At 39.0% G+C, this 25,068-nt stretch overlaps 1 protein-coding gene across 7 annotated transcripts in view; it reads left to right on the forward strand.

Moving 5' to 3' along the window:
- MYO1B (myosin IB) overlaps positions 1-25,068 on the forward strand; it is a 110,197-nt gene that overhangs the window by 47,528 nt on the left and 37,601 nt on the right. For all 7 annotated transcript variants that reach the window (XM_032114081.1, XM_032114084.1, XM_032114086.1 and 4 more), the window contains exons 4-13: positions 1,024-1,118; positions 4,235-4,339; positions 7,278-7,324; positions 10,044-10,107; positions 18,424-18,522; positions 18,873-18,976; positions 19,857-20,004; positions 20,689-20,807; positions 21,595-21,681; positions 21,986-22,051. In XM_032114081.1, coding sequence (XP_031969972.1) covers positions 1,024-1,118; positions 4,235-4,339; positions 7,278-7,324; positions 10,044-10,107; positions 18,424-18,522; positions 18,873-18,976; positions 19,857-20,004; positions 20,689-20,807; positions 21,595-21,681; positions 21,986-22,051 — 934 coding nt within the window. The remainder of the gene's footprint in view (positions 1-1,023; positions 1,119-4,234; positions 4,340-7,277; positions 7,325-10,043; positions 10,108-18,423; positions 18,523-18,872; positions 18,977-19,856; positions 20,005-20,688; positions 20,808-21,594; positions 21,682-21,985; positions 22,052-25,068) is intronic.

Consider the following 25,068-nt stretch of genomic DNA (forward strand, 5'->3'; position numbering starts at 1 on the left):
TATTTCATGTAAAAATATGCCCTGTTTGGATATCATATTTTTTTCTTTAATTGGGTAATGCACGTGTGCCTTTTTATTTGGATTTTGCTTTTATGTCCTTTTACAGATACTACTTGTTTAAGTTTTTCCAAGGGAAAAATGCTTAGTTTACCGAGTACTTCATTCCATTAATTGAAAGATGCAGTTGAAGGAAAATCTTTATTCTGTCTCAAAATTACTACTAAAGAAAACTAAATACAAATAAAACATCTGCATTTCTCCGGAATATATGTTGCTGCATGGCAGCAGAGCACATCTGGATTCAAATTGCAGCCCAGGGGTTTCGGGGTCATGATTATTCTGAGCTCCAGGAAAAGACATTTTTGGTACAGGAAATCTGTTGGCTCTTATTATATTCTTTAGGTTCCCTACATGACATCACACTTAGTGGGTTAAGAACACAGTTAGTGGGAAATAATTCTGCATATTCATGCACAAGTCCAGCTATACTCAAAGGCTTAAAATGCTCAGTGTTTTATAAGGTTGTGAGATTTCTTCTTACTGAGCAGAAATTGCATTTTAGTTACTGCTCAGGGGTCTCCTGTTTCTTTTATCTTAGAGATGTTGTCAGACAGAACACACCCTGATGATGCATTGACATTTTTTTCAGTGAAGAATATGACATTTTGTTCAATGAAGAAAGATAGCTACATTTCCCTAAAATTCTGTTATTTTATTTTGACTTTGCTATCTTTAGAAAAACTTCAAGATTATCTTTGCTTGTTCCTGGAGGAGGTCTAAGTAAGCCTCTGATAAAAAGTATCAATTTTGCTTCTGTGGATCTTTATATTCTGTAAAATGAATGCTTTTATCAGTTATGCAACATTAGCACTTGGAGGATTTTGGGTTTTTATTGGTTGGGTTTTTTTCCTGGATGTGTGAAGGACAGATTGTAATTATCATTGGTATTTGGTAGGGTTTTTTTTTTTTCTTTTTTTTTTTTTTTTTTTTCTAATTCTCAGTTGGCTCTTTCTTTCTTTGCAGCTTTGCTCTGGCTGATGAAGCTTACAGGTCTTTAAGGGACCAGGACAAAGACCAATGCATCCTTATTACAGGAGAGAGTGGAGCTGGGAAAACAGGTAAGGAGCAGTTTGGACCTGATTAAAAAACATTCAGGGTTGTTCAGAGTCTGGCAAAGGGGTGCTGGAGTCTGTAAGAGTTGAGAGATGTCAGTAACTCTTTGTGTCTGGCCATTGCAGAAAAGGGGTGCTGTCACACTTGTTGCTGCAGGTGTGAACTCACATAAAATAGTGGTTTTTTCACACTGTCACCATGTTTAAGTCCCATTTCATGTTAGTACAGTGTCCTCATCAGTATCCAGAGTTGTACCAAAGTAATGCTGACTTGTCACAGAATATTCCAAGGGCCAGAAAACATTTAGGCTCTGCTGGTGGGAAACTTGAAGGTGTAGAAAACAGAATGCTCTGGGTTTTCTAGACTTTCTACTTCTACTTGTCTCTCAATAAATACATGCCTTTAAAAACTGGATTATGCTATTTGTCTAAGGACAAGAAATAACAGTAGCTGATTACTTTGGAAATTTTATCAGCCTTTTGCACACTGTGCTCAACTGCAGTGCTAAGATTGGCTTGTGTACCAGAACACTGAGTTTCTTAGGCAAAGCTGACATTTCCTTGAAAACGACTGCTAGTTTTTCAACTGGAAGGTTAGAAACCAAGTGAGGATTGCGTAACTGCAGTACATTTTAGGTAGACTTTAAAAAAGAAAGAAGCCAGTTATTTTCAAAGACAGCAATTTAAAACAGAGGTGACTTGCAAAAGAGGCAGCGGGTAGGAAGGCATACATCTGTTTCCAAGTAATTTGAGAGATTTTTCCTTTGAATCTGAGGCTATACGGGGCTTTGTGTGCTTATTCTGAGCAAGACTTAAAGTAGGTTACAAGAAGTTGCTTTCCAAGACTTTTGTGAAAATATAAAATGCAGACTTCATCTTTGGTGCTCCTTGATTAGCAGCATCCAATTGAGAGGTCTTGAAGTCTTGTAATATAATCCTTATTTACAGTTCAATAACAGGAAAATGTGTTCAGTAAAAGTGCAGATTAAAAAACCCAAGTTCTTATTAATATGACTGAGGTTCTGTCTCGAAGTTCAGACTTTAGAAAAGAGTCCTGTACTGGTGGTGTTTAAACTTTTGATTGCCTCACGAACTGTGAATTATCAAGCACCTCATACAACTGAAGTACACATATTATTGATTTATTCATTTGAAAGGTGAATCAGAGGTTGAGTTGTTGAACTTTGCTATATGTAAATAGTAAATTCAGATTTGTATAGGGATTTTGACTATTCTGTAATTTTTTATAGCCATATGGGAAATATTATGAATTGTTCCTTTTTTATAAAGGTAAGTACAAAATTGTCTAGGATTTGAAATTCAAGTCATTCATCGACTTGGAATCTGTGATATTCTCTAACATTTAATGTAACTGCTGTTGCTGAAATGGGTCTATGAGGTGAGAACTCAGGTTTTCATTAAAAATAAAGGGGAGTGGTAGTGCAGGGGGGTGGGTAAAAAGTTCCTGGAGTTAAGGAAACAAACCTCCTAGTACAGATACACTATACAACCGTGTTTTAAAGTTTTGGTAGCCAGAATATTTGACATTTTTGCCCTAGAAGAACTGAAACTGAACTGTCATCGGTTGGGTCTGTTTATTTGCTTCCTATTTTGTTCTTGCTTCTCTGCATGTTTTTCATATTAACTGATAGTAACACTGGGCAAGGAAACATGGTGCATCACCAGAACAAGTGATGTATTTAAATGTTTTGAGATGTTAGGGTGAAAATTCCCTTCCTGGTGTCTTTCTTGGGCCAAACGCAGTTCCTAAAAAGAGAAAGGGCCTTTATTTTCTTTCACTGATGCTCAAAGCCTGTATTGAAGTCATTGTGTGTGAACTATTATTACAGCTTTTTTGCTGCTTTGATGCATGCTTCTCTCAGTGATTGAGTGGCTCTGCTTAAAGATGTTGACTGTTTTAGGAAATATCTCAAATTAAATAATTTGGTAATTCCAAGCTCTGGAGGGAACAGAGTCTTAAAAACGAGAGCTTTGTTCGAGGCACAAATAAAGGAGACGGGAGCCTTCTTAACACACCTATAGTTTTTGCTCCTTGCTTGCTCCCTGTGTGGTATGTTTGCTCAGTTTCCTCTACATTATGGGATAGTAATACAATGCTAACAAATTTGGTTAAATAGAAAAAAATCAAAATCCAAGGGATAGCATCTAATCCGTCAGTTCTTTCCTGCAATGCGACCCTTAAATTTGTAATAGATCTTTGAAGATCTGCTACAAATGTGATGTAATGATTTTTTTATGACCACAGTCTTGAATTGATAGGGTTTCCAGCTGTTAGTAATTACATTGTATATCAGCCAATATTGCCTCAAATTTCACTGTCTTGCATCATAGTAACCATCACAGACTCACTTTATAAACAGAATCATTTTCCAGCTGCTTTTTTCTGACCAGCAAAAACATAAGGGTTGGATGGATTATCTGATCTTCGTTTCTATCATGGGTGGTTGACACCCCTATGAACCCAGCTTTGAGAGTCTAAAAATTGTTCCAGACTTTGTTAAAAGCACCTCCAAATTAGTTTCATTGTTTAAATGAATGCTTCACTTTCTCTGTTGGTTATACTTTCAAACAGACTGCAGCACGTTATGTGATGCTGCAGTTACTCAGTTGCTTGTAGATTACAGTTGTAATTACATGTGTACAAGTGTTGCATGTTTGCACTTGTTGTGTATCTGCTGATATAAACTGATTGAATTTTGTGTCTTGAAACTGCCTGAGACTGTTTATTTTCAGGCTAGATTAAAACATTTCCAATGTGTCAGCAGGGGATAATGTTCTTCCCTTGAAGAATGCCTCTTACTGAGGCTAAATGTAAAAGGAGCAGGTAATGTGCTGTATCCAGTGGTGGCTTTCTTTTAGCTTCAGTAGAGGCTATGGGTGTTTAAATCAAGAGAATTGCTGATGTAATGGCATGGGTCTCATAGCAGGGTATGCTCCTTCTGCATTTCCAGATGGTACAACAATGCAGGATAAAACTGAGATGAATGTGCTCACCGTTCCTGTCTGGCATTGAGAAAATGTGACAGAGATTTAGTCTGTAGAATAATGTTGTGGCCTTTTTGCCAATGCTTATCACCGTTTTATTTGGCTCTCCCCCACAGAGGCCAGCAAACTTGTTATGTCATATGTAGCTGCTGTGTGTGGAAAAGGGGCAGAGGTTAATCAAGTAAAAGAACAACTTTTGCAGTCAAATCCAGTCCTTGAAGGTAAGAATCTCACAGAGCATGTACATGTATAAGCATATTACCTGTGTGTGTACTGGTGTTCCAGCTGAGCTGGTTTGGAAAACTGTGCCTGCTGATGTTTCGTTGTTATTTGGGGTCCAAAACCATAGGAGATGCTTTATGTGAATACAGCTGCAAGATTTTTTTCAGTTCCATGTAGGTTTTCTTGAGAAGAAAATGGTTTCCCTCATGAAGGAAGAGCTTAGGAAGTTAGGTCATACTTCCCAGCCTCCTCCTCCTGCTGCTCTCAGAGGGCTTACCCTTTCTTTACCCTGCCTTGATGATGCTTGTCTGTATCAAAAGACTTGACTTCAGTTCAGTCCCTCTGATTCATTTCCTTCCAAATCATATTATTATAGTCTCTAGTAAACAAACAAGCTCTGTAAGACATTATTTTTCTTTTAGAAAAAAAAAAGGGTGAAGAAATGGATCTTAGAAAAAACGAAGCCAATCCATATGCATGCCTGTTGTTCCTTGAGACTTAATGTTCCCTGGGTCTGGTGGCTGTTGGCCTGTTGTCCTGACAACTGCCATTCCTGCTCTCCCATGAAAGACTTTTATTTTTTTAATTAGTCATTTTATTTTAAAGATGTTGGCCGCCAGAAACAGGATCTTCTTTTTTTTTTTTTCCTGGAGATAGGATATATGATCCTTAAAGCTTGCAGTGTTGTCCCATTGTCTAATAATTGCCTTCAGAAGTTCCTTGGTTAGCATTGACTTATTTAGGTCTATTGTGTCGATTCCTGGCTCAGTCTTTCCCAGAATTCTTGAAGCTGTTGTAGGGCTGAGACAAAGTCAGTTGTCAAAAGACAATTTTGCACTATGGCCAGATCATATGTGATGTTTGTAAAGACTGTTGAGTGTCAACATTATGTTTATTGCCTTGCTTATATGTGATGAATTGGAGTCTGTAGGGGACAAGCACTCTACAAGCAAGAACAGAGGGAAAAGTTAAAAAAAAAGTAAAGGGAATGCAAGAAAGTGGGCAGAGAGCAGTGGGGAACTGGACGGTTAAAACGTGGTCTTTGTACAAAGAACAGAAATTGTAAGCAAAGACTTGTAAAGAAAGGATGAAATGCTGATGTTTAAGAATAATGGAAGTGCTGGATAAGCCTTTCTTTGATGATCAGCTGTGTTCCCCTTAGAGCTGAATGGGGGGATTGCAGCCTTCCATTGTTTTGGGTTCACAGAGAAGAGCTGCATTGTTTTATCTCTGTTCTGGAAGCAGATTTCAGATATAGACAGAAATGGCATGGTGGGTGCAGAGGCTTTTCTTGCCAAAGCTAGATTGTTCCCCAGGGACTGCTAAATGTGTTTGATTTCTTGTTGGTTTGTGAAGCTTTGGTTTAATGCAAGAGGAATCAGCTAGGCTTACTGAAGATTGCCTTATCATTTTAAGGTACTATTTGTTCTGCTTGGTGTGCTGGTAGTGCCTGTTTAGCTTTTTTGGAAGGTTGAACACTGGCTTATTCCATAAGGAATAAAAACTGAGCAAGCCTGGCTGCTTATATAGGTTTTAGAGAGAAATTAAGCATTTGTGGTCAGATTTATTTTTCTTTGGTTATGTAGCTCTGTTTCAGTCAAACTGCAGTGCAAGAAAATTACATAAATGTTACATATGCATAATTTATCTTATGGGATTATTTTTTTAAAACTACAGTTGCTACTGTAAATTAACTTTTAGAAACAATGAACTTTAGGGAAAACCAAGGAATGTGTCTCATGCTTTATAATGGAACATTTGTGCTTGACTCCATGCAGTTATAAATGACTCTACTGTTCAGCACTGCGTTTAAGAAAATGCAGCTCAGAGATTTGGTTGTTGAAAAGATGATTTATTGCAGGGCATAAAGATTTTAAAAACAATTCTTTCACTTATCCTGGCCTTTAGGATCAACAAACTTTTCATTTTGGCTCTAGTTCTTTGGTCAAGAATAAGTCTACTCATGCAAGTTTGTAGAAGCCTAAAGGCATGTATTTATTTCTGCCCAAAAACCATTGATTTGACTGGATCTTTGAAAATATATATATGCTATGTAAATAAATACTGGGATAAATAAAGTCTCTTGTTAGAAGTAGGAGTGCTGTACCTAATGATGGAGTGGACACTCCTGTTTGACTCCATGTGCTTGGACAATGTGTGAGTTTCAGAGCTGGAATTGTCCCCCAGTCTGAGTTCTTGTCCTGCCCATGCTCTAAGATGTTGACTGCCTATCTGAACATAGCCCTGGGAAGTCCTTTCTCAGAGAATTTTCATTGTCATAAAACTTGAGCTAAAGAAATTGGAACCAAACTATTCAGAAAGCTAGTTTAGGTCAAGCTGAAGACAAACTTTCATTGTAAACCTGACTGATTTCAGCTGATTAATATTCACCTTAAGGTAGGACTAATGAGTGGAAATGGTGTAAATAAGTCAGTTTCAAAGCATTGATTAAACTGTCCCATGCAAACAATTTTTAAGTGTCATTCTGTAATTTCCTCCGTTCTGGCCTCCAGCTTTTAACATACTCTTTTCTGGGAACTAGGATTCATTTCTGTCTCTGAAATGAAGAGGAAGAAGTACTTCCTGTATTTAGTTATTTGGGTAATAAAATCATGAATTTGTTGATTCAAACCCCAAAGATATATGCTTAATATGGGTGCAGTTTTGTTTTGGAACCATTTCCTCTTGTACATTTTTCTTTAGCTTTTTTAAACAAGGAAGGTGTTGAGACTAAACTTCTTTGGACTTCTGTAGGTTTTTCTCATTTGTGATCATGTCTGTCACACTCTGTCCCCAGTGACTGATGCCCATACAATGAGCAGAGTATTGTTTCTCAGAAGTCTGTAATTCCTTTAAATATATAAGCAGACCTGGATATTTTATCATTTAAGTGTTTTTTTACTGATAGATTTGCTTGTCATATTTGTTTTTCTCCAGCTTTTGGAAATGCCAAAACGGCGCGGAATGACAACTCCTCTAGATTTGTAAGTATTTTCTTCTGTCCTTTTTGAGGAGCATGCTGTGCTGTTGGCTACTTCTGGTTTACCATGTGTCACCCATCGAGGCATCTGTGAAGAGGGAAGGAATAATTTGGGGAGCTTTCTTGTAGTTGTCTGAGGACTGTGGTGTTTGAAGAAGGCAAACACCTTCAGCAACAATCAGTATTTCATTTTGTACATTGGAGCTTGTTCCCCTTCACCAGTGTGTTAGGAGGGCACTGTTAGTGACCCCTCTTAAAAGACATTTCACCTCCTTGCCAGAAATCTTTTTGGTTTCTGATATGGGCATAGAGTTCAATTGAATATCAAAGTAGAGGCTAAAAAAGAAAAACAAAATTAGGATGTGGCAGCCTGTGACCGGATGAAAACGTAATTACAGTGCAGCTGGGTTCTTTAATTTTTTGGCACTGGTGGCTTTTTGTGTCAGTGACCATGTGTCCAGCAACTGGTCTGCTTAGCAAATAGATCTTTCCATGTGATCTTGTTTTCCATTCATATGTATATATTTTTTGTTAAAATTACTACTTTAGGTTCCCATTTGCTTTCTATAACATTTCAAAATATGTTCACAACTTTGGTTTTAATATAAACATTTGTAATGTTACTTTTTTGCTTAAATTCTTTATAATCAGCTGGTTGAATTCAGCCTTTTTTAGCATGAAACTGAATGAGAAATTATCAGAATTGACAGTTGGGAAAACAGAGAAGTTGAAGCTAGAGTTGAGAGGTTCAGAAGTGTGAATACTTATCATAGTTTCTCCTGCTAAAATCAGAAAGCTGAGTACAACTCTGTCATTTGCTCACTTGTGTCCAGAAGAGTAATACTGTGAGATGTATAAAGTTGACAACAGAAGGAAGATCAATAAACTGGGAGAATGGTGTGTTGTGAGTAAAAGCAAATGGATAAAAGTGCTGGACATTGTGAGACTGGAGAGAGGCGCTTTTTTTCCACTTGGGAGATTTCCTCCCCTTCCCTTCTAATTGTCAAGAGTTGATGATGTTCCATATGTCTATGAATGCTCCTTCTGCAGCTCATTGCGTCTGATTGTGAACAGAGCAAGGGGTGTTCATCACGAGGGCAGGGCCAAAATTTGGGGCACCTGTAGAGATCTTTAAAATGTTTTTTAATAGAAAGGGTAGAAACATTGCAGTTATCAGGCCTGACACTACAGAAATGATGAGCAGACAGCCCAGAAGTCTTTCCAGGACAAAGTGCAACTAACAACTATTTTGCCTTTCAAGTCTTTGCTTATAAACACAGAGCTAAAAATACTTTTGGAAACACCCAGCTGTCCCAGTCTATGGGAAATGAAAATTTAATTATCTGATTTAATTTTTTTATCTCTGAAATTTGAATCAGCTCAGAATTAACCTTGAACAAGACAGTACAAATACTGTCCTGTCTAGCTACCTCATCTGGCAGCAAGGAAAATAAGAGTTTAAGTAGAGTCAAGCCAGCCTTGACAAAATACTCAGTAAATTAGAAAGTATCTTTGAGTGAGTCAGTGTAAAGTGCTTGGTTTTTTATGTTCTGTAATTAAAAGTAAAATAGAAAAATAAATAAAACCCAATCTCTTCCTAAATGCAGTGAATAAGGAAGTATAAACACAAGGCTTTTCAATGTGCTGTTTTTGTCCTAGAATCTTGGAAAGGTTTTGGCTGGAATGGACCTTAAAGGCCACCTCATTCCACCTCCCTGCCATGGGCAGGGACACCTTCCACTGGACCAGGTTGCTCAGAGCACTGTCCAGGCTGGCCCTGAACCTGCCCTGCTTCTCTGGGCAGCCTGTTCCAGTGTTCACCCCCCTCCCTCTCAGTGAACAGCGTCCTCTGTTAAGTGTGCGCCAGAGGGTGGAATTTGGCTGAATTACTACCAGCAGCTTTTATCTCTCTTAAGTGCCTTGGCAGTGCGAGCAGCATTGCTTTTGCCTTTTCTGCACAGTGTGGTTCTGTCCATTTTGTCACTGTTAAATTTAGCTGTTACTACATTAAGCACTTGTCAAATAAATTAAAATGATGCGAAGACCAGAGCAATCTTCTATGATGTGGAAAAGTCAAGCAGAAGTCAAGGAAACATACTGCGCCAGCATGGCCAGGATTGAAATCGCTTGTGCGGTGACAGCCCGTTAATTGTTGCCTCTGGTCTCCTGAGTTACGAGGGAGAGAGTTCAGCGGGAAGAATCCATCACTTTTACAAGGCAGGCACACGCTCAGGGACAGACGTCCCGCGATTGCGAGCAGCGCTCGCTGCCAGCCGCTCCTTCGGGCCAGACTCAGTGGCTCTCCGTCAGCTGCCTTGATTCACGCTCTGAGAGCTCCCATTGAGGAAAGAAGGCCGCCTGCAAGATCATTTCTTCCTGCATCCTAAATAAGTAAATAAGCATGGCGATACCTAAATGGCTGCAGGGATTGTTTGGTGTTCCTGGCACTCCGATGGAAGTTTGTATAACGTGCGTTTTCTTCATAGAACCTTAGAAACTGAGCAAGCTACTGGGTTGCTTTACAGACCCGATTAAAGCTGTTTTCATAAAAATCCCTGGCTGTGATAATGTCTTAGAAGATTTGAATAATTTTCTGTTTTTCAGAAATCTGACAGGAGACTCTCAGATCACTCTTTTAACCTTTCAAGCAACTAACTTAAACAATGTCTTGAGCAGTTTTTCTTAAACAGAACTTATAATCTTAAAATCTGTTGCTTTCACAGGGAAAATACATGGATATTGAGTTTGATTTCAAAGGTGACCCACTTGGGGGAGTTATAAGCAACTGTGAGTATTACTTCTGGTATCAGCATATTCACAGATTAAAATGTTTTGTATAAAAAGGGAGATGGTTAAATTATTGAAAAGATCAGCTGTGATTGTCTAATAGAATCTCTCTCCATTATGTGATAAATTCTGCTTTTTAATTTTTTTTGTTGTTACGGTGCTGGATAATGTACCTTAGAGTGAGTGAAAACAGACTTGAAGAAGTAAGCATGAATATTGAATTGACTGTGTTGTTTCAAAGGTACAGAGTGATGCGTGTGAGTCTGTGTGTTGTTTCTGAAGCTGGTGGCAGATGCATATGGATATCTGAGGGTCTTTTTATGCTTGAATCCCTGGAATCAGTTGTGTCACTAGGTTTGATGGGTCATGTATTTATGGCAGATGATGTCCAGATGATGCTGTCCTGTAATTTGCAAGGGTGATACAAAGTGTGCTGGAGATCACTATGAGATGAGTATGTTCACTTGGAACCAGAGCCTTCTGTGCTAATTTACACACCTCAAAGTGTAGGAAAAGGTTTATAATGAGAGAGGATGAACATCTGTTGAGTTTAGGGAGGCAAAGGTGGCCTTGGAGGTTGTTTTATGACACCTGTAGCAATTCAGAAATTCTGACCAGCTCTCTGTTGGGAGGAAAAAGGCTGGGAATTGAATGGCAGCCCAGAATGCTTTGACTTGCTTTTCTTTTGAGGGTTTAAGTGCCACTTTTAAAATAAATTTCTCCTCTGTGCTATATAAAGCTATATTTGTTTGGTTTTCTTTTTTTTTTTAAAGGGGAGGAAGAGAGCAGTGAGTGACTATACTAGGTGTCACTGACCTAGCCTTGACCTCTCTTTCCACTCAGCCAAATTCATCTGCTGCTTCTAAAGATGTGACTTTTGACTCCATTGGCATTTTACTGGTTGTGAAATAATGAGACTCACCCAAGGTGAACTGTACTCTCCATATATAACATAAACATTTTAAAAACACTGTGAAGAATTTTGCACATAAATGTAGGTTTTGGCTTTTTTCAGAGGGCAGACATTTTTTCTGGACCAGGTCACCTTTTGGAACTGTGCCTGAAGAGCATGATTTTTGTGACAGAGTAGATCTTGAAACTCAAATTAGTCACTATATAAGTGTTTGTGGATGTCTATTAGATTTGACATTTGGCAGTCAACAAAATTAGGGGCCAAACATAATATATTCATAATAATTAAATGTGAGCGAAAAGGTTCTAAAAGGCTGTTACTAGTTTCTTTTTATTTCACATTCAGAATGGATACATAAAAATGAACCCTCCTTTGTAAGAGTGGACATGTAACAGTCTGTCTTTGAAAGTACTGCACTGAATCATGTAATTAAAATATTGTGTCATATCAAAAGGCAATCCAAATAGTTGCCCTGTGGTTTATCTGCCCCATAAATCTTTGCATGGTGTAATTATAACATTACATGTAATTGTAATGATGTGATGACATATGTATCAAAGGGCAGACATATTTCTGGATCTGTCTAAAATATGCCTGTTTTAGGCATTCTTTCTGTCTTGTCACATGTAATAAATATCTAATAGCAAGAAGATTAATTCTATTTAAGAATAAAGACATGATGTGTAAGCCCTATTGTGGAAAAGATGTTACTTGTTGAACTATGAAACGCCTCATTCTTGGCAGGGTATGTCACAGGTAAATACTGAGTTCTCATAGCAGCATGTTAATATATTGCATCTTTGATTAAATGTTTGCAAAATTTGGTACTGTATCCATCTCTCTTTAAAAGAGATTTAAAATTCTTTGCAGTTTCAAAGCAAGTTGATTGTGCTGCCTTAGATCTTTTCCACATGTCTGCAGCAGTGCATTGCAATGCCAATGTCTTTTTCTGTGAGGTATCACCATTCTGAGGATATTGGGGGCCTAAATTCTTTCACACCACTCAGAATTTACTCTGGTTTAAGTCAAAATCAGGATTTGTCTTCATAATTCATCAAGCATGAAGTCAAGTTGCATCAAGTGCTGAAGTTTCTTATGCTTAAAAGGAAAAGTATGATAATGAAAAAATAAATATTCTTTGATTTCTGACCATCTGTTGGTTTGGTATTAATATGATGTGAAGATGACATCATAATGCTTTGATTAAACTTTAAGAGTTGTTTTTGACCAGCTTGATTTCCAAACGTCAGTTAAGGTAGTGGGCTTTTTGGGCCACAGCCTATGTCACCCAGATGTATTTCATACTGTGAGTGGCTTGAAGCAGACACGGTGAACATATAGGTTATTTTGGTGGCAAGAATGGTAACCAAGATAAGCTACTAATTTTATCAGGCTGGTGTAGATAAGCACAGACCTGTTAGGCTGAAAGGTCTCTTTTGGAATGGCCTGTTCTGTCCTGCTCTGGAATGCTGTGAAGCTCTGTGGAAGGCTGGTCCCTCTGCCCATGGTGAACCTTCGTGTGGTGGCTGGTGCTGCTGTGACCTTCCCTCAGGCCATTCTCCTGGTGCCCTTCAATGATCTCCTGCTTCTTAATGGGATGGGTTAAGCTTTTACCAGATGGAGTTAGAGGGTGAAATTATCATGACAGTGCACACTGCATGTCTGCCCTGTCCAGTGTGCAGCCAGTGGGAATATCCAGCTGATAGGTCTGAAACATTTAATGTGCCATAAACAGAAGGGTGAATCTTTTGAGTAGAATCAGAATGGAAGTAATGAAATGGAAGGGATTTGTGGCATCTGTAAATTCAGAACTGGTATGTACCCAAACTGAAGATAATGTTGTGTTTGAACAGTGTAAAATCTGTGCAGTCTCATTTCATGTACAGTACATGGCAGCTCAGATCTTCTGACTGTGCTGGTTTCCAAGGAAATTGATATATTGTTATATCATCATGAACAGTCATAAAAAGAAATTGGGGATGGAAAATTTGAAATGAATGTGATTTATGCAAACTTTCAGTTTTTTACTTCAGTAGGAATTTTTTCCCCTGAGACTACAAGGCAGCATGTGTTGTTTGATCCTCCACCAGCAGGTGTGGGGGTGAGTAGGAGGGCGAAGAAGGCTGACTGAGGTGTGCTGTAAGCCTGAGTTGTTAGTCCTCCCTTTTTGTTAGCTTTCTGTGAACATCCCAGCTTGTTTTCCTAATGGGTGGGAGACGCTGGAGCCCATGGAAGGTGCTCAGTCCTGGTGCCAGCTGCTAGCCAGCCCATCCATCCATGGGTGCCCTGTTTCATGTGCTGGGGTTAGGAAATCCAAACTACTCCTGTGAGCATTGGTAAACATGAAACCTTTTCTGTGCTGCCACCTGGGACTGTGGGCATCCCATCACGGTTTAGTAGCAAACATGAATCCCTGCTTAAAGGTGTGTTGCTGCTTTAAATGGCACCTGCAAACAGGGAAATGGCATTTACATTTTCTCTCTCGGAATTGAGTCTGAGGTGTATCTGCTCTTTCTGCCCTCCTGCGGGGTGTTTACAGTCACTGCTGTTGCAGTGGACAGTCTTGTCAGCACTTACGCACTCAGAGGGGTTTTTTTACGGAGCACTTTACTAGTAAAGGCAGCATTAGAGTGTTGCTCTATGTGTTGCTGGATGTAATATTGTGGAAATAAATTACAGAAAAGATCAGTACTATTCTTAGTTTGCCATTTATTATAACTACTCTGTTAGTGAGGATGAGAGAAAGGAGAATGGTAGTTTCTTTTCCACCTGCAATTACGTAATAATACCTACCTTATGTAAAAATAGGTGTGTTTGGTTTTGAAGTAATAGATGCTAATTGCAATAGCTTTTTTCAGCTCTAAAATATGACTCTTTGTCCACAGACGCTGCATGTTTTGTACTTAAGGCAGTGTTTGTGTGCACACTTGGTTTCTTAGTTTTGTGACTTGTTTTGTGTACACTAAATTTGGTGGCTGAAGTGGTTTTGCATAGTACAGCTCAAAATGTTTCACACTTACAATAGTTTAGACCTTTTGAAAAGCATGGATCTTACAATATCTTTCCCAGAATTTTTGTAAGTCTTAAATTTTCGTGTTTCACCTGGAATTTCCTGCTGAAAAATACCTGGCTCTTAGCACTAGGTGATCTTTCCTAATCTGCCTAAGCCCTTCAGTGATTTAATGATTAACTAGGAGACAACAGTGGTGCAGGTTGTGAAGTAAAGGATACGCAATGCCTGATCTGGAAAAGCCATTTTTAACCAGCACAATGTCCTTAGAGTCCAAATAACAAGAGATTAAGAAAGGGCCCTGTTTTGCCATCTTGTCCAACAACAGCATGGAAGAAATCTATGCTGTTTATCTAAGGCAACAACTTTTTCTTTTTTTTTTAAAGCTAGCAAAGTGATAACTTTGCAACTTACTCTTTTTTGCAACTTGTTTGTTCATTTTAAAAGTCGGAAGTAATTACCCACTTACTGAGAAATCTGCAGCCTGAGCTGTTGTGTGGCTGCTGTTGGAAAGCTCCTTTCCTTAGGGAAATACTGTACAAATTGGACAATTAGACATTATGGGAAGAGATACCCATTCTTGTTGATTTTCTTTTTGATTTTTCTTTTTTAATCTTCACTTGTTGCAACATCTCCCTTGGTGTTCCTCTTAGCACAGTTACCACCACCTAGGCAATGGTTTTGCCTAAATTAGGAAGAGTTTGAAAAAACAAACTACAAACTATACTAAACATTTTGATTAGCTTGTTTTTAAACATCATTCATTCCTTACTTGAGCAATGAGGATTTAACACTTAGAATTGTGCAGTCGTTGTCAATGCACATACTGCCCATGTAGTTGTTTTTGATTGACACAATTATGGATCAGTTTCTCCAGGAGAACATTATTATAAACTTGGTGGTAATAATAGGGAAAAGTTAATGAGAAACTTTTTAATCAATGACTTTTTTTGATGACAGCTAGATAATCAAGGTAGGAAAAGAGAAAATGTGGCTGTAGAAATAAGCTGCTGTGACTAGAATATGTTCTGTAACTTTGGTTAAGCAGCTAAAAGGGTCCTTGGTCATGGCCAGCTGAAGAGACTATGACTAAAACAAACTTCTCCTGGATTATTTAGAAAGTACCAAGGTAGTGTCATTTTTTGGTTTTACTGTTTGCTTGCTCCTTTCTTGAATGTTGATTTGATTTCTAGTATATTTAGAGAAATACAAATATCCTAAATATTTCTGCACCCCTTGAGTTCATGGGTCAAGTAACCAAAAAGAAAAATTGTGTAAAGTTGTGCATTAGAGTTTGCAGAAGTATTCAGCATGTTTTTTTTTTTTTTCTTTTATGTTCAGTCAAATTGTTTAGCAGGGTGCTTACACAGATCTCTTGCATTTAAACACTGATATCTAGGAATAACACAGAATCTTCAGAATCTGAGGCCTGTAGCTGGATTTTGAGTCATCCAAATTGATGGGTATTCAGAGAGTATGACATAAGAAGGTTGAACTTTTCCAAGGCAATTTAATTTTTCCTGGTGCTTTGGTGCATGCACCAGGTTAAACATTCCCATTGAAGCAGCAGCAGTGTTAGAGGATGCAGAAATAACACCTAACCCATAAACACACCATATGTAATTCTGTATGTGCTCTCCTGGTAATTCTGTATAGTCCCTATACATAATTCATATAGGCATGTAACAAAATGTAGTGTGGAGAGAGTTTGGGGGTTTTTGGTTCTGTGGATTTTCACATAGATGAGCACCATCTGTCCACACCGTCAACAGAATCACTGAGTGGCCACGTGCAGCAATCTGAGGTGCAGCTTTGTCTTTCCTCTTAGGGGTGTTTGATCCTCAGAATTGGTAATTGGCTGAGAGTTAACAAAAAGTTACTGGTATATGTGGTCGATTTATTAAAATGCTAATTAGGGCAAACAGAGGGAAGAAGTTTTCTGAAGAATTGGGCAGATGGTCTGGATCTGTCTTACAAGTCTGATTTCAGTCTGCATGTGAACAGAAAGAAAAGGAAAAAAAAACCCTGATGAACGCAGATTTAAAAAGAATTGGCAGCAGCTGCTTTGTTAAGGAAAATATCTGATTTTCTGACAGTGACTCCTTTCTGGAGCTTTTTTCCTCAATTATGAAGACTGACAGAATATGGAATGTTAGGACTTTTGAAAACTGATTGCTAATTGGTTAACTTTGTTGCTTCTAAAAATATATAAATAAGATAAACTAGTGAAAAAACCAAAACAGTTATCCTCCTAAACATAACTAATTTCACATACGTTCGGGAACCTGCTTTTTAAATCTGCTGAATGCATGTGATTAGAAGGCTTGCATACAATACTTTGCCAGGATGTGTAGCTGGGCTTTTATGACAGCGTTTGACTAAATTTATAGGTAGAGTATTTTTAAACCCAAATAAGCCAAGCCACATTGCTTCAATATCCTTTGAGAATACAGCCATTTCCTGAAGTGTGTGTAGCCACTGTGGGAGCTGAAGTTGTTTATTTTTTTGAGATTAAATTTGGCTGCGATCTGTTCCAGCACTTGCCTGGAGAGCCTTCACAGCCAGCACAACTCTGAGCTGCCTGCTGCTCACCTTGCCTTTCCCAGCCCAAGTATTAACGCTTGGATGGGGGATGAGCCTCTCTCAGCCTGTAAATACTTGGAACATGTCCTACTATCAACCAATCACAAAATTAATAATACTGTCTGAATTTTGTCATTGTTGTCACTGGCCAATTATTAGAGCAGAAAGTAATTCTTGAACTTGACTCGCTGTAGTTTATGTGGAGGAGGGACTCTAAGACTTGTGTAATTTTGTATGTTGAGGTTACTTTGGGCCCTTCAGAATGGTCTTTATTTCCTATTCCATGAGAAGGGATGTAGATAGGTAATTACAGTGGGCAGCACAGGCAGCATGCACTGCCTGTAACCAGCAGTAATAGGAACACACTCTATTGCACTTCTCTGTTAATGAAGGGAACCCCAGGACAGATACACCCCCCCTCTCAGGCTAAGCCCTGCTGGGCCAGGAGCTCCTCAATTGCTCCTCCGTGGTGGGACTGGGGTGGGGAGTTGCAGCACAAAGGTTGCTGACCTGAGTGCCACCTCTAACTTCCCAGATTGCTGAGACTGAACAGGCTCAAGTTTCAGCAGGAAGGAATCTGAGAAAAGGTGTAGTAGAATACACCTCAGATATTCCAGCAAGGGGAGGTGCTTAACAACCCCCATGTTATGACTTGGTGTTCCCCATGTCTTACCTTTGTGAAACCTCATCTCACTTTGTGGATGTTCTGAAGAGTGACAGTTCCCTTTGGGAGTTTCCTTCTTGCACAGGCTTAGAGAGAACTTAACCCCCAGTCAGAGGGATGTGGTGGGTGTGTCATGGTAGGAACATGGGGGAAACTCCTTTACTGTGTGCTTGGAATGAGGCACTGAATGTCTCTATCTCCATGTCCCTGAATATGTGTAGCTTAAGAGAAACACATGGGAAGTGTGTGTTTGCTATCTGGAAAAATGTAGTTGTGCTATTGAGAAAAGAAGAAAAAAAGCATGTGTTTTGTACCAAACCAGCAGATCACACCGATACCTGTCCAGATGTTCTCTTATTGCATTCCTCTTCCTTCTCCTGGAGCACTGTGAACCACAGCCTTCCAGTGCAATGCAGACTGAACAACCTTTGAATTGCCACCTCTGTGGTAAATATGATGTTGAGTCTGAGGTGGTTGCATGGTGTTACAAGTCAGTCTGCTTATGCTGCCTGGCTGGATTCCTGTCCTCCTGAGCAAGGCTTAGAAATGTGTCTGTCACTGAGAGCAGTCTTCCTGTCAAGCTACTCCATCAGTGCAGTGCTGCTTTTCAAAGTGCTGCTTTTTCCTTTCACTTTAAGTATATCAGGATGGAGCTTCTGTCAGCCTCACTGGGAATTACTTCATAGTCTGATGTACCTGAGGATCACAAAGTGCTGCATAATTATTCGGTTCAAATGCTTTCTTTATTTGGTTTCCCCTTTTCATTTACCCATCTTTCATATGCTTAGCCTGGTAACATTTTGCCTCTTTTCAAACCTTCGCACATCCTCACCAAATCCTCATTTTGTGGTGGTACTGTAAATCAGTTAACATCTTTTGAGCACATTGCCTCCCTGACCTGAATTCTCTTTGCAGCTCATAGACTGCAGCCTTTACAAGTGCACTGGGCTTGCCACTTGCTCAAAGAAATATTTGAGATACATGATATACTATGATAAGGTTCATACCTACCATTTATCATCTTCTGGTTTACTGATGGTGATATAAAGCAATGAAGTAGAAAATGATGGAGGGTTATATTCATTTTAAAGGGTTTTGCTCCAGCAGTCTGTCCCTGACCTGTGAGATTTTTGTTTGTTTGTTTAGATCTACTAGAGAAGTCTCGTGTTGTTAAGCAGCCCAGAGGTGAAAGAAACTTCCACATTTTCTATCAGATCCTGTCTGGTGCATCAGAAGAGTTTCTCTGTAAGTGTTGCCCTTGTGCCATGTTCAGATACAAGTCTTCTTTATATTTGATGTGCTGTTCCATGCACATCGTCTTTTGTGGGAAATGTGCTATTGATTCATTTTTTAAAATTATTGGTGGTACTGGCATTGGTAATACCTGAAGTCAGCAGATGCTTTGCTATTATCCAGATACCTGAGCCAGAATTGGCTTAGCAATGTATTATAAACAAATTATAAACCCTGTTCTTATTAAAAGATCCTTGAAGAAAATCCAACAATAACAACAGTTCCTGACAATACTGGTTCTGGGATAAAATCGCTACTAACAAGAATGCTGTTGCTAATGGTATTTTTATTTGGTTTATTAGGCAAACTCAAACTGGAGAGGGACTTCAGCAGATACAACTACCTGGGCCTTGATTCTGCCAGAGTAAATGGAGTGGATGATGCTTCAAACTTCAGAACAGTCAGGGTAGGAAGGAGAGGGGCTGGCTGTGCACTCAACACCAGTGCAGGGTTCTTACGGCCCTGGGTCTGTCTGTTCATGCAGGGCTGGGCTGGGAGTGCCACCTTTTCTGAGTGCTGGCACTCTTCATGCTGGGATAGAATGTGTTTGCGCAGGGACTCTTGGATACAACTGGGAAATAGGATCAAGTTTCTGGAGTATTCTTATGGGAATACAGAAAGGACAAAAAAAAAGAAGAATAAAAAAAGAAAAAAAACCCCAAACACCAAAAGGAAACAAACAAACAAAAAGAAAACAAAAGAAGGGGGGGAAAAAAGCCTAGATGCCTTGGTCAGGTCCTGGGAAAAGTTATGTTATATAGTGGCTTATGACTGCAGGGACTGAGCGTCAGGGACCAGGTGATGCTGACCAAGCCCAAAGAAAAAGGGGACTGGGATGATTCTCAAGGTGATTTGCTGTCCTCTTTTTGCTTGATTGTACTCAGGGACAAGATGGATACAGGACCTTGTTCCCAGTGTATGCAAATTTAGATTCTAAGAGTGACTGGTCTGAGAAGACAGGAGTACCTGTTCATTTGACTGTGAAAAACTGGGTTGGGTTACAAACTAAATTAAGTGGCTAAAAAAAGTACAGCATTTTAGAAACCCAAATACTGAATGAGTCCTAGAAGTGGACTGGACTGAATGCCAGCTCCATTTTCACACCTCCTGTGTATTAAAAAACTTACTTGTCTTAGCATAGGAATTATAACATGCATTTTCAGTAGCAGAAGTGTTCATGAACCATTTGTAATTTATGCCTATGCAGATAAATGGTGAATTTTTCAAGTATGATCTGTTTAAATGTAGATTCTTTTATCTCATAATTTTATTTGTCCCACTTCCAGAATGCAATGCAGATTGTTGGGTTTATGGATCATGAAACACAGTCGGTTTTTGAAGTAGTGGCAGCCGTTCTGAAACTGGGAAATATCGAATTTAAGCCTGAATCTCGTGCGAATGGCCTAGATGAAAGTAAAATCAAAGATAAAAATGGTAAGATGAGATTAGTGATGGGAGGAAAGCCACTAATTTGTCTGAAGTCATTATTAATTTTGTAGTTTCTGCAGACATACAATATCCTTACATGTGAATTAAATTAGATTGTTTCCAGAGCTCACCCTCGGGCAAATACAGGCTGCATTCTGTGCAATTACAGGCTGCATTTTGTGCAATTTCAATCGTTCTGTTGGAAATTCCAAAAAGGATTTTTTCCCCCCCACTTTATTAACACTTTGTTTTAAAATGTTAAATGGTTCTGTGCCTTTCTGTAGCTGCTTGGTTTTTCTGCAGTAGAGGATTTTTGTTCTGTGCAGTATATCTACCTGTAATGTCGGATTCATTTGGTGATATTTTTGCCGCTGATGTATTTTCAAAGTTCATTTGCATCTGAAAGATTTTCATTATGAAAAATAGTCTGCTATAAATGGAGGGAAAGTTTCTTCTCAAAAATAAGTAGTTAGGAAATGCTTTCAAAACCAGTAACTGATTCCTTGTGCTGTGCATGTTTTTAAAAACTTTGCTTGGCAGGGTGGTGGGGAGAGAGCGTGACTGGGGAACACTTCTGTTGAAGAGCACTTTGGGAAAATACCACACTTCTTAAAAGCTGGTAGTTTTGGGGAAGAAAAAGCAACCATAAAGAACGATTAATTATGTTTACACTTGGCTTTTTCTTGCTAGAACTCAAGGAAATCTGTGAGTTGACAGGTATAGACCAGTCTGTGTTGGAGAGAGCTTTCAGCTTCCGGACGGTTGAGGCCAAACAAGAGAAAGTTTCAACAACACTAAATGTGGCTCAGGTAAAAAGAGGTCCTGATTTTAAAGGCAAGAATAATTTTAAATGGCAATTTTTTTCTGCGTGATTAAATCATAACTACCCCAATAAGAAGTACAACTGATAGGCTGCACTGAATAAATCAGAAGTGTAAGTGTGGGTTTTTTTCAGAGGTTTCTAAATGTTCAGAGATACTGGATGCTTTGGTTTTGTGTGTGAATTACCTCCAAAAGATGAGGGAGAGGCAAATGTTGCAGAGAATGAAAAAACAAACAGTCCTGCACAAAGCACATGTTGCAAGTGTTGTGGCAGACTGTTTTCATTTAGGGCAACTGCTGTAATTCCATGTGAGCTGTAGGCCCCGGGCTGCTGAAAAGCCTTTGCTGCCAGTGTGAATTCATGTTCCTGTAATGCTGCAGAGCCAGGGTAGTTGCCACCTGTGTCTCATCAGCTCAGGCTAGCAGGAATGTGCCTTCTCCAGCTGCAGCTGCTCAGGTCCCTTTGCCTCGGATTAGGATGGGGGATGTGAGTCTTCAGTGGGCATCTGGAAGAGCAGGAAGGGAGCTGGGGTGCCCTGGTTATGGCTGCTGTTCCAGCCAGCCCCTGGCCAGGAGGGCAGAGGGGAGCACCAGCAAGGTGCTGCTGCTGAAGTGTCTGGCAGCCCTGGTCTGGCTCCTGTGCCTGCTTGGGCAGAGCCAGTGCTCCTTGTGCTGGTTTACCTCAGTTTGTAGCACCTTTAAGACATGTCAGCAGCAGGAAAATGTTTGGTTAAGCCCAGCATTTATAACATTTTTCTTCTTTCTTCTGTTTAGGCTTATTATGCCCGTGATGCTCTGGCTAAGAATTTATACAGTCGCCTGTTCTCCTGGCTTGTTACCAGGATCAATGAGAGCATTAAGGTATTGTTGCTTTGTGCTTGTAAAAAAATCAATAGAAATCCTTTAAATTAAAGTGGACAGTAAAACCGTATTTTCCAATTTCATTTTTCCTGGCTGTTCACTGCTACACACAAATAACTGTATCACAGCTCAACAAATTGCTCTCTGCCATGTTCTTAAGCTTATAAAAATATTCACATTAAGTGTATTTTGGGAAACCACACTTAACATTTTAGTTTGCAGTATTTGACAGCCTACATTCGTTTTCTTGAGTCCCAAGTATGCAATGTATAGATGACTGACTCAATGTTTAATTTTGTTTAAGGCACAAACAAAAGTGAGAAAGAAGGTGATGGGAGTGCTGGACATCTATGGCTTTGAAATTTTTGAGGTAAGACCTATATAATGGTAACCATTTAGTGAGAGAGCTGTTATTAAAGCTTAACAGAGTTGTTCATGAATTCATAATCAGAACACATGTAATTTGACTCAAGTGTGTGTTTCCTGACAAAAAAAAACCACAGTAAGCCAAAGAGAGATGTCTTAACATGTCTGGCAGTTGAAACAAGAAAGTATGAAAGTCAAACTTGTGTTTTTACACCATAGATAAATAAATATTTATGATGGATAAACTAAATATATTTTGTTGTGACATACATTCTGAGCATAGGAGAAACTCTGGCACTGTCATTTCTGCCCTGAGGCATTTTGTGGATGTCTTTGAACAAGCTGTGTATCCTGAGAGGAGAAAAAAAACCAACAAACCCAACAAAAACTATGCATTTTTTTCCTGTCAAAATTAAACAAGGACTTATATTGCATTTCATCTCAATTCACTTAGATAAATACTCTGTACTTATTCCTAGCTAAAGATCTGTGGCTCACTGCTGTTTGTTTACAATAGTATTTTTAGACTGGTAGTATTTTGAAACAAAACAATCAATGAGGAGTTTTTAATTGGGTTAGAGAGCACCAGGGACAGGGCATTTTCATAAATCTTGTTCTGACAGTTTTTGTTAAGAGATTTATAGATCTTGGTTGGAATCTGTATGTGTTTAAACTAGAAACTCATCTGTGGAGAAAAAATCAGTAGAAAACATGTAATCCTGACCCACTTCCCTATATCCCTCTTAGAAATATGGGATGTTTAAACTGTGTAGAAAATGTGAATAATCCAGAAGAGAGTAATTGTTCACGTGAGGGTGGTGTAAGTTTCATTTCAGAAGCAAAACATCCAACTATGTGCAAATCAGAATACCTCTATGCAGAGGAAAAGGCAAGCTGGGAGTTGCCTCAAGGGCTGACTGAGTGAGGTTGTGTTGTTTGCATTAAACATAAGAGCATATTTATGAAAATATCATGCTAGAGGTCAGGTGGCTGAAGGGGGATCTTGGTGCCAGATCTCTTTAGAGCTGGTGGTTGGAGTAGCTTTTAGGAAGCTTGGGCACTGGAATGGTGCTGCTGGCATCCTCAGGCAGGACTCTTGTTTTCTCTAGCTGCTCTGTGTTTGATTAGGTTAGACATGCACAGGGAGGTGGGAGACAGAAGCTTGCACCAGCACACAAAGCCAGCTGAGGGATTTGTGGGATGGTGTTCCAGAGGCAAGGCTGTTTCTCGCATGTAATTTTCATCTTTTATACATTCACCATCTTAGAAGGTCGTAAGTAAGTGGCTGAGTGCAGGAGAAAAATGAAAAAACAGGGCTCTTTTCACTTACCTGTCATACTGCATTATGGTGTCGCTTTCTCAAAAGCTGCAAACCCAAAAGCTTTAGAGTAATGTGGGTAGCTATTGTTCACTCCTTTAAATGCCGAGTGTTTGTTTTTCTGGAAAAGGTGGGAAAGGTTTTGCCTTGTGATTTGAGGATCAAATTCATCAGTACATTCATACAAGGCGTGACTCTCTCATGAGTTAAGAACTGAGGTGAGAATAGTAGCCAAGCAGCTCAGTTCAGCATCACAGAAATAACTGAATTATTGTTTAAAGTTAATTATATTAAAGCAACTAATCAATAAAAAAAATTTTGACACTGTACAGCAACGTAAGTCAAGGAAAATTTAATAATGTCTTAAGCTTTATAATATAAGAAATACAGTGGAATTTGGGGTGTTTTGCTGTGTGGTACATTTGTAAACATGATTGCTAAATGTGCAAAATATTAGCTGAGGTATAGTTAATGACAGTAACATACCCATCTAATTATAAGTTACTTAAAACCTGTGACTAAAAATGTGCAGTTCCCTCTTGAACCTAATTCTTAAGCCAGATTTCGATTTTCACATCTGTTCCTGGAAGTTAGAACTAATGTCAGCTCTGCAAATAGTGTTGGTTGGCAAAAATGCACTTGAAAGACTTCATCTCTAAACTTGTGCATTTTAAATGTGCAAGCTGTTTGATGTGCTGAGGGTAGAAAGGCCCAACATTAATCAGGTTTCTGCTCAGGAATCAGGTAAGTTTATCATTAGTGAGTGGTCTTTTACCTGAAGTGGCCCTGTACCCTGGAGACAGAACGTATCAAAACCCACAGGAGGTGCAGCAGGAGTGTTTATTACACTGCAACAATACTTACACAGGAAGCTCAGTATCACTGGAATAAGTAGCAAGGAGTGTGTTTACTGAAGAGTGTTTTTTACATTTAAAATTTTTTTTCCTTTGTTTTAGAGGTTTCCTTTGTTTTTGGTTTCATAATGGGCAGGGCACAATATTTCTCAGGCCTTATTTCTCTTTAGCATGATTCTTTAAATCATCCTACAGTTTCTTGTGTAAGATTAGTGAATACAGAAATCCAGATTTACCATTCTGAAAGATCCTACACTTCACCTTCTTGATGACAATAGCAGTCCTGTTCTATTATACATAAATTGAAGCTTTTAAATGAGATTTTTTTCATCTATTTTTGAAAGATTAATTCATTTACTGCTCACTGTGGTTTCTGCAATTTTCTGTAATTGAAACTGAAGTTAATTTACAAGGATTACTGGAGTTTTCCTGGAAATTGACAGAGAAAAAAATAACCAGAGTATTGATGCTGCTGGCATATACTTTTTGGGATTTGGGTTTTGCTAGGATATTTATCAAATACAGACCCCATTTTTCAGACAAACGCAAAAACCATCCAAGAAAGTAGATATAAGGACTTGGCTGTCTAAAAATTCAGATTAAGGAATTTAAATCTATCAATAATCCTCAGCCTCTGTGCGTTTGGCAGATGTCAGCAGCAAGCTTGGCTACGCAATCCACAAAATAGGTGCTGTAAAGCTGTGTTTATTTTTGAATCCTGCCATGCCTTTTGTGGTAAGCCAAATGCTGTGACTGAATGTTTGCAAAGCAAAACGCTGAAATTTTGGGTGGCTCTGTGTGAATTGTCTGTGGGCAAGGATTTAGGGACTAGGATTAGCGTGGAAATGC

Source organism: Corvus moneduloides, chromosome 7 (genome assembly GCF_009650955.1).
Source record: "Corvus moneduloides isolate bCorMon1 chromosome 7, bCorMon1.pri, whole genome shotgun sequence".
Classification (NCBI taxonomy): domain Eukaryota; kingdom Metazoa; phylum Chordata; class Aves; order Passeriformes; family Corvidae; genus Corvus; species Corvus moneduloides.